This window comes from Phoenix dactylifera, chromosome 8 (genome assembly GCF_051530095.1).
Source record: "Phoenix dactylifera cultivar Ajwa chromosome 8, Ajwa_hap1_PhDact_Kaust_v1.1, whole genome shotgun sequence".
Lineage (NCBI taxonomy): Eukaryota > Viridiplantae > Streptophyta > Magnoliopsida > Arecales > Arecaceae > Phoenix > Phoenix dactylifera.
In genome coordinates, this window is record NC_143197.1 from 6,945,607 (window position 1) to 6,955,520 (window position 9,914).

The following is a 9,914-nucleotide window of genomic DNA, read 5'->3' on the forward strand; positions in this document are numbered from 1 at the left end:
TAGTTTTGTTTATATTGCAAATAAATTTGTAATTCATTCTTCGCGTCATTTAATCTTATCATGGATCAAAACATTGCTCACAGATATTCATGCCATTGTCACTATAACTCGTGATCGGGCCATTTTCATAATTAACAAGATATCATAGTTCGTATTCGGTACCAACTTTAACCCATTGGCATAGGGCTATTTTCATTGGATGTTATCTCCACAGTGTCGATTGACCCTCATTTCTAGGGACGGTCATAGCTATCTAAAAGCCTTTAGAAAACTTATATTTTTTTCTTAAAATACACATAAATAGATGAAAAATACTAAATAGCATGATTAGATTTATATTTCGTAATAAAGCTATTTTCATCAAAATATTTATGAAACTATTTTTTATAATAAAATGTGATTTTTATAGCATGTATGTCTATCCATAATTTTTTTAAAAAATTATGATATTTTCATAAGCAAATGTTATGCACAAAAAATATGATCATTTAAAAAATAATGAGTGTAAGATCTACTTACCTCTTTTGTCTTGAATTGTCAGACTTTCCTAGGCGACTTCGCTAGACTTATTTAAAATATTAATAGCAAAATTAATTTCTAATTGATGACTTTAATAAAATAATATGAGAAAACTTGACCGGACGTACCGCGGTACCGTGGTTTCGGGTAGATCAGGTTTAGACGATTCGCTCAATAAATCAGACTCAATTAGGCCAAGATCAATCGATAAGTTTCATCAATGAAGGTTTTACGCACATTTAATAGGGTCAGAGTGATTGGTCTGGTAGGCGGCCCGGGCGCTAGGACAGTTTAGGGCCTCTTTTTAAGGATCAGCTGATTCAACTCGGGTTCATTGATCAGGTCAATAGGAATTTGTACTGAGATCCATAGGTCTCCTAGAGAGAGAATAAGAAAGAGAAAGAGAGGGATGGGCTCTTTCTCTCTCCTCTTCTTTCTTTCTCTTCTTTCTTGGTGAATAGGGGAGAAAGAGAGTGACCAGTGGTTGTTGTCATGTTGGGGGTCAATGTTGGAGTGTTGGCAATGCAATCAAAGGTTTGACTGTAGGTGGTGGCAGTTGGCGATGGCGACCAATGGCCGAAAAAGAGAGAGGATGATTAAAAATAGGGGCAGAATAGAGGTGGTCTTGGATCGGTAGATTTGTGTCCCTGCTTGTTCATCGATAGCTGGAGCTTCGGCATTGGTTAGAGGCTCACACAAGAGAGAGGCTGAGAGCTTTGGCAACAAGTATCGATGGTGGTGGTGGTCGAAAAAGGAAAAAGAAGGACCAATAAAATTAGAGAAAAAAAAGGGTCCCCTTTGTCGGTCGATTTTCGGCCATTTCTCAGTTGGTGGCTGTGATTCCGGGTCATGGAAAGAAGAAAGAGGAAAGGAGAGGAAGGACAGGGCATTACCTTAGCTCCGACGGCCCTAATTTTCGGTGAGTACAATAATGAGCAGCTGCGAACTCAACGAAAAAAAGGAGAAAGAAGGTAAGGAAAAGATTAGGATTGCTCAGGATGGAGAGCTATGGAGAGATAGAGCTCTCCCTTTATAGAGGAGCCTTGGGGTCCTGGCAACCCTAGGACTTCGATTTCTAGTTGGAGTTGTTGAAGGAAAAGAAGACTCCCTCTGGAAGTCTTCTGCGCTTGGCCACTCCATGGGGCAGGCCTCAGGTCGGACGGATCGAGTGGATCGGGCCCAGACCAGGGCTTCACACCTTTTGTAATAATTAACTAAGTTATCATTTACACACTCAATAATTTTGGATGTCATAAATTCTAAAGAGTATTAATAACCACTTCTAAGATGGAATATGCTGACTCGAGTCGAAGTTGCTGAAGGAGAAGAAGACTGCCTTCTGCACTTGGCCACTCCATGGGTCAGGCCTCAGGTCGGGCTGATCGAGTGGATTGGGCCCAGACCGAGCTTTCACAGCTTCTGTAATAATTAACTAAGTTATCATTTGCACATTCAACAATTTTGGATGTCACAATTAAGTTATATAGAGTGTTAATAACCACTTCTAAGATGGAATATGCTGACTCCAACATCTTCTGACTTTTTTTGGTGGGAACGTCCTTTGACTTAAAACGTCTTTTGATCCCAATGCCCTAGAGTCTTCCAAATTGGTTACTAAAACATATAGGGTTGAAATCCAACCCCTAATAAAACAAAAAAAAATCATATAGGTTTGAATTAGAGCGCATTATGGTCAAACTACTACCTCAAACTCGATTATTCTTGTTGATGTGGATCCTATAGTCCCCATCCATGCCAAGGTCCAAAGTGGGAAGCAATGCTAGTCTAACTAGTAGAATTTGCAAGAGATGTACAGGTAGCAATCCAATAAATCCATGTTACATTTCTATCAGCATTTGGAGGTCAAATGACAAAAGGAAGGGGAAGAAATAAACAACAATATCATGCAAATAGACATTGGGTCAAAGACGCTTCAGCAAAAGAATAGACACTCCATTTCACCCACCATCTACAAGAAAAAGCAGACCAATAGGCGGCCATCGCCCCCTGATAACATGGGTACCGTTTCTTTTGACAAAAATACCCACCCACACGTGCGGTTTGCTTTCACACTTCTACCTACTTTGCTCACGGTAATTTTTCCGAATAAAATTTAGAGCTTGCAACAGGTTGAGTATGAATTAAGTAGAAGAACATTATCTGTATCCATTCCATACTTATCTTGAAGCTGGTAAAGTTTTATGATGGAGCAAATCTAAGTTTTATGATGAAGTAGGGTAGGTGGAGTTAGATGAGATGAGTTAAAAACATGTTTTTTTTATCTTGAAGAAAAAATTTATGAAAAGTTATATCGAATCCAAAATGATTTTACTATTATTTTTATCCACTTCTGGTCCGTTATAAATTTGATAAATTTGTTTTATTAAGATTGGGTTCGAGCAGAATAAATTATATTCTGATGAATTTCAGACTGGCAGCAGACAAGAGTGCCTTATTTAAAGTTTTTTAAAAAAAAAGAAGAGTTAAAGCGCATCTCTTTACTTTTGGGACACACTGCAAATTCTAGGTTCTTTAGTACGGCCTTGTTTGTCTTTTAAACCGCTGGTTCCCTCTTGAAAGTACAAACAGTAGGGAGGGAGGGAGGGAGAGAGGTAGGGGATGCCCCTTCTAGAATGTTTAGGCTAAGGTGGGGGATGCCCTTTCTAGAATGTTTAACTTGGTATCGCATTCCACTCACTTTAGCACCCATTTCCACCATAGCCAACTAAACCTTTGTCCCATTAGAGAAGAATCAAAAGCAGGAAGAATCAAAGGAGGGATATTATCCCATTGATTTGTTGCGTTTCTATTAATTGTTGAGGTAAAAGTAGATTAAACCAAGGTTATCCTGATAGTTCATGGTGTGGCAAACCTTGAGGTCACTTGTTTATTTTGCAATGTGCACCACGATGGAGATGGATTCATCATCTATTATTGATACCTTTCGATGTATATAAATCGTAATAAAGAATCATTCAAAGAATTTTGTCTATCCTATAACATGATGTACTTTCTTTGTTTGCATCAAAAACCTCATTTGGTTGGTCTAGCATGTCCTGCTCTATGGAGTATAAGGAGTAAACTAGACAAACTATAATCTAATAGTTAAAAAACAATTATTTTAATAAAATAATAGAAAAAGATGTTAAGATATCTTGGTACATTGGGAAGCTAATTAGTTTTCCTAAAAATGTATTAAAAGTTAAGCTTCACGCAATTGTAAGCATATTTCACCCTAACATACAGGAATAAGATATTCTTGTTTTGGGCATTAAAATCAAAAAAAGAACAAAATATTCTAAGAGTAAAAATAATAAAATTTTAAATCACATGCACGAGAAAAGTGTTTCGATGTATTGCTACGGTTGGAATCTAGGGTAATTTCTACAAGATATATCAAAAGTTAGCTTGAGACAATAGCAAGGATATCTTTATCCTGCCCCACCAGAAAGTATATATATAGTTTTACCTGTACCTTCTTATAAAGAAAAAATATAACTAGCAAAAAATAAAAAGGAGACAATATCCATGTATATTATGTCATTCAGTATAAGAATATGAATGTAAAAGGACAATTTAATAGGCAAGCTTTGAGAAAGTCAAGGAGCAGTGCTATGGTATTGCTAATTCAAGTATACCATTGAAAAATAATTAATCAGAGAGATACGGCAGTTTCCTATTGCTCTTTCACTCATCATCACTACACAAGCTATCACGAGCAAAGAATGTGAAATTATCACAGTTAGGTGAAGTTCTTGAATAACACCCTCTCGGCCCCTCCCATCCTTTGCCTCTCTTTTTTCCATCAAATCTGATATTATAATTTGAATCTCTTCTCGTGCTGTGTGGCCACTCATGGCCCTGGACATCCTCTATTGAGATCTAGCAAATTTTAAGGAGCTAGCTCGAAGAAGAAACCTCTTCTCCATGACCCACCATCCTGGCATTGGACGGAAGAACACTTCTCATTTCACATCAGCCATCAGCACGGAGTTGTGCCTCACGAGACATAAACAATGGAGTGACATTAACTTAAACACTTCGTGCCTCCTCAAAAGTTGTCCCCAGAACAGCCGCTACGTATTCGCATGCCTCGATATTTGCTTCTTCTAGAGTAAAGGTGTTCTTCACTTTTGGTGAGGGAAGGTGTTCCTTGCTACACCATCCAAAGTAAGAATATTGTAATGAAGTGATAGATATATAACAGCAAGAGAATCAGCTAAAGCAATGCCATGACATGCTGCGAAGTGTGCTTGCTTTGGTGTTTAAGAAGCAAGTACGAGTACACACTGCAAAAAGAAAAAGGAAGCTTTGCTTTGAGATTTATCCCTTCTGGTACATCATGGAATGACATAACATGGATACCCACCCTTTTGGTGCATGGAAAATTAAAGGGAAAGGGATGGAATGTGCTTTTGTTGATGCCATATTCCCCAGTGACAAAATATTCGGTTTTTAATCCATGGCCACAACATGGGAGGCTTCAAACACTTTCAACAGTTAAGTGTGGAACAAATTAAACACATTATAGCTACTAATCTGCCCATACTTGGAGTGAGCATCATGTAGCTTATGGTCCAGCTAGTTAGCCTTATTCCAGTGTGGGATAACCAAGGGAAAAAAGAAAGAGAAGGCCTTCCACATTACATATCGATAATCATAATGCGAATATTCTCTCTCTAATAATTATGTAGTTCTTAGAAGTCTATTGAATATTTGCCAATTGCCTATAAGTGAGAGGCAAGTTATTGCGTCATCATTCTTTACTATATTACGTCATTTCTTTTAATATGAAGATCCAGAGATCATGCCTTGCTAGAAGTTTAGTAATTATACATGTTGATTTTTTTTTTTTGTTTCATTAGCTGCAGCTAGATAAATTTTTTATGCATTTTTATTTATACAATGCTAGGTAATATGTTCAAAGTGTAAGGAATTCCTTTCTTTTTGTTTGTAGTGTGATATGAACCTTTTCCCTTTGTCTACAGGTAAGTGAAGCCACTTTGAGAATTGGATTTTAGATGATGTGAACCAAGTTAATTAGAAGGTCCCAGTTTTCACATGAATCGATAAACATGCTTTAGTTGCCTGAAGACTTCCTCAAGTCAACTCGAGCAGGCCACCAAACTTTTTTTATTTTTTTGATGATATGTCCTCAACAATTGGCTACATCTATACATAAGAATTAATTTAATAGGATGAAGCTTCTTTTTTCAAGAATAATAATGAGAGTGCCATCAATCATGTCGATAGAATGATACGGAAATTACCCACGTCAATCTGAGCATCTACCTGATTTTATATCTACTAAATTATTTTTTGACAATTTACTCAAAAGGTTCTTGTGGATGCCACTATCCAGACCACCTTTGAATCTCCCAAAAAAAAAAAGGCCCCTACAAAGCTTATTTCTACATGCTTCAACCCTTGCATCCTCCTTTTATTTCCTTTAATCTCATGTTCCCCATTTTCCCTTAAACTAATGGCGAAGGATTGGATGCCATCAAGCTCCAAGCAAAAGCCAAGAGAACACTCTCGCACTCATGGGCACATCAATCCCTTATTTTACTCATGGCCGACTTGGTGTTAACCCTGTTCTTATTGACTTCCCTTTAAGCTCCTTTTGGAAGTACATGGGTTTTGAAGCGTGGGGTTGGGCCCTCTTTGTTTGACCCGAAGGCACGGGTCCTTCAGCTTGCTTGTTTGGAGAATTCTCCTTTCCGCAACTCTAACTTCATCTTTTCCATCCTCATGATTCAAAACGAGTTTCAAGAGACACGCAGGGAAGACTTCAGGACAAGCTTCATCATATTCCTCAACTATTAAAAAATTTGAAAAAAAAAATATATGGGCCGTACAAAAATGTCACAACATCAATTGTGAAAAATCATTTCATAAAACTAGATACGAGACATTTGTACATGCGAACATAATAATATTATAATATGACGAGTATGTGTTAAGTTTACAAATTTTAAATGGTCAAATGCACATCAATTTTAGAACATTGATTTCGGATACCGATCATATATTGGCTTAATTTGATTATTGTAGGAATACTAGTTTGAGCCTAAATTGATTTACTCTATTATATATATCCCTGGTAACCCTAAAGAGAGAGTGTAATTCAGTATCCTAGAGATCGGATGTATTGAAAGTTAGAATTTGTGAGATATTTTTTTACTTTATTATTATTTTTTAATAGTGAAGCTTTGCATTGTCTCTACCCTTAGATGGAACTTAATAAACCATATTTCATCAATATTATGTGCTTTTATTCTTCTCTTTTTTTCTTCTTGCTTCATTATTCTCACCGCCGCCGCAACATAATACTATCCATTTTGGTGAATGCATCTTAGAGAATATTGCCTCTAATTTAATCAGTGCATCTCAAAGAGCAGTGCCATGCCTTTGCTGATCATGTTCCTTGGCAATGATCTAGATTCTATGTCACCATAAATGAAATTAACATGGCCAGTGCAGAAGGTGCCCTAATAAACGCCTTTTAAAAGATGCGATCGAATAAATTCATTAGCAAGATTAATATAGTCATCCAGTTTTGATACTTGATAGGAATGAGAAATGATTTAGTGGAAACATTGATACAACGTATTGTTTTACTTCTTTTCTCGTAGTTCAGCTAAATGGCCAATACAAACATTTTACAGCTTATCTCATAGGTGCAACTTGCATCAATGCAGTATATATATAAAAAAAAAGTCTGACTCCATGTATTAGTATACCTAGAATGATTTAATTAATTAACAAAGAAACAAGTAGACTAAGGTTGTCTCGTATGGAAGAGCATCCCCTCCTTAAAATGCCAGAAGAATCCAAGCCAATCACAAAACATCCTAATGCACTGTACCCAATTTTTTCAACTCAAAACTGTGGAAGCCGACCATCCCAAACTCTAGCGCCTCCGGCGGGTGCTACGGCCACCAAATGGATGCAATGAAAAATAAATAAAAAAAAGAAGTCCAAATCGGGTCTACTCTTCTCACTCATAAACAATCCTCCCTGATAGCAAGAGGAGTCCTAGTAAGAGAAGAAAGCCTCCGCCCAGAGGAGAGCAGAGAGAGGACAGGGGAAAGACACAGAATTTGAGGTGGAAGAGTCAAACTTCAAAGCCCTTGTTACGCTGTTTGAAATAATTTATATTTAAAATCCCACCACTTTTGGCTTTAGAAATCTTAATATAAACCATATTCCCATTGCGGCGTGCTCCATCACATGTCTATTTTCCTCGAGCCCTCTATAAAAGCTGACCCCCTCTCTCCCCTACCCTTTTCATCAAGTCCAATCCCATCCCAATCCATCTCCCCAAGTCCCACCCAACTCTGTTTCTCTCTACCATTCTCCTCATCCAACTTTCTCTATAGTTGTCTCTCCTGATTCAACTAGAAGACAGAGAAGAAACTATGGAGATGGGAAGAGAAGTAGGATGGGAGGTCCATGGAAGGACTTACAGCTCTGCCACCCCACCAAGTGAAGAGGACATGGATTTGAGAAGAGGGCCTTGGACTGCAGAGGAAGACCTCATACTGATGAATTATATCGCTGCCCATGGTGAGGGCCGATGGAATTCTCTTGCTCGTTGCGCAGGTATTGGATCTAACTCATTCCCTATGGATTGCTTCAAGTTTCTCCACAGGATTCTTTTATAACATGTAAAGGAGAGAGAAAATATATTGAATGATCCTCTACTTCCTTATCTCTTAAAAGCTTAAACTAGGAGGAGAGCGAGCCATGATTAATATGTCATACAAGATTATGGAATTTCTAATGTTTCTTTTTCCTAATACCTGCTAATCTTATTACCCTTCTTATCCTGCTACACAGGACTAAAGAGAACAGGCAAGAGCTGCCGGCTCCGATGGCTCAACTATCTCCGCCCGGATGTCCGGCGCGGTAACATCACCCCGGAAGAGCAGCTCCTCATCCTCGAGCTCCACTCTCGATGGGGAAACCGGTAACTAATCCTACTGGAAACCCCTTGACATTGAATCATCCTTACATTCTAGTCCTTACCAAATTGATTTGGATGATGAAACAAATAGGTGGTCGAAGATTGCGCAGCACTTGCCAGGGAGGACCGACAATGAAATAAAGAACTACTGGAGGACCAGAGTGCAAAAACATGCAAAGCAGCTCCGATGCGACGTCAATAGCAAGCAGTTCAAAGACGTCATGCGATACCTATGGATGCCTCGCCTGATCGAGAGAATCTGGGCAGCCTCGGGCCGCTCCCCGGCAACCGTGTATCAGAACGTTAGCGTGCCGATGGCCGGTGACCAGCCCGCGGAGCAGGGCAGCGAGTCTGGGCAGGTGAAGCCAAGCCCAGAGACCTCCAGTGCTGCAGGGTCGTCGTCGGACTCGGTCGGCATGCAGTTCTCGTCACCTCCTCCGGTCCCTGACTGCTTCGCTGACTGCTCCGCCGGCATGCAGGAAGGTGAGAACAAGGACGGCGACGGGATCCATGACGTGCAGATGGGCGGGTGGTGGCCGGAGTCGCTGCCCAGCCCCGGCGGTTACGGCAACCTGGGGTTCCCGGACTTCGACCAGAACGCATGGGATGAGAACTTGTGGAGCGTGGAGGACATTTGGCTACAGCAGCAGTTCTAAAACTGGGAAAACGAAGGAAAGAAAGATGGCTTGTAAAGACTGAATCAAGACACATAACCATAGATTGGATTGGTGAAAACAAAACAGAAAGGATCGAGGAAGAAAAAGAAAGAAGAGGGGGAATAGTTGGGAATTTTGAAGTTCTCCGATCTCTCTTTTGTGAAGAATAGTTGGAAATTTTTAAGTTTTCCAATCTCTTTCTCTTCTTGATTTCTTTTTTTTCCCCTTAATAGCATGATTTTAAGTTCTACTCTCATTCTTTTCATGATCAAGATGTCACTGTAAACTCTTGTTTCTAGATTTGTAATAAAGCCACTGTGCATTAATTGTACCATTACAAGTCTACAACTGTAACTTGATTTGATTAACAAGAACAAAGATTAATAATATAGGAGTGGGGCCTTCGTCTATGATCTTTCCACCCCTCCCTGATGAATGGAATCGTCATCATGCGTCCTTTTTTTTTTTTATCTTAGATCATAGTTTTATTAACCTGCTAATAATAAAAATGCAGCAACAAATATATATAACGTATATGTGCATGATTGGAGATAAGGAATTCCACAAACATAGTGGCAAGCTTTTATTGCCCGTGTTGTTTAAAACCGGTGCACGGATTTTGAAGCAAAATTATACTAGTTTTGTCACTCAGATTAACAGCAACATGAGATTATATTATAATAGCAAATTACTAAATTTAAGAAATGGAAGCTAATTGTGGGAGGTGTTGGTTTTCACACGTGGAGACCTTCCATTAGTCAGTGGAGGTC

General features: G+C 38.9%; 1 protein-coding gene across 1 annotated transcript; it reads left to right on the plus strand.

Annotated features, from left to right (window-relative positions):
* Positions 1-7,796: 7,796 nt before the first annotated feature.
* LOC103701022 (transcription factor JAMYB) lies at positions 7,797-9,478 on the plus strand. Its single transcript, XM_008782952.6, has 3 exons — positions 7,797-8,124; positions 8,362-8,491; positions 8,580-9,478. Exons 1-3 carry the CDS (start codon positions 7,941-7,943, stop codon positions 9,142-9,144), a joined length of 879 nt encoding a protein of 292 aa, XP_008781174.3. The 5' UTR covers positions 7,797-7,940; the 3' UTR covers positions 9,145-9,478.
* Positions 9,479-9,914: the final 436 nt, after the last annotated feature.

What these genes read in the sequence shown, in the direction of transcription:
- LOC103701022 (XM_008782952.6), top strand. Translation starts at nt 7,941, where the DNA reads ATGGAGATGGGAAGAGAAGTAGGATGGGAGGTCCATGGAAGGACTTAC. An exon ending in TTCTCTTGCTCGTTGCGCAG is followed by an intron (nt 8,125 to 8,361) that starts GTATTGGATCTA and finishes CCTGCTACACAG; the next exon opens with GACTAAAGAGAACAGGCAAG. An exon ending in CACTCTCGATGGGGAAACCG is followed by an intron (nt 8,492 to 8,579) that starts GTAACTAATCCT and finishes TGAAACAAATAG; the next exon opens with GTGGTCGAAGATTGCGCAGC.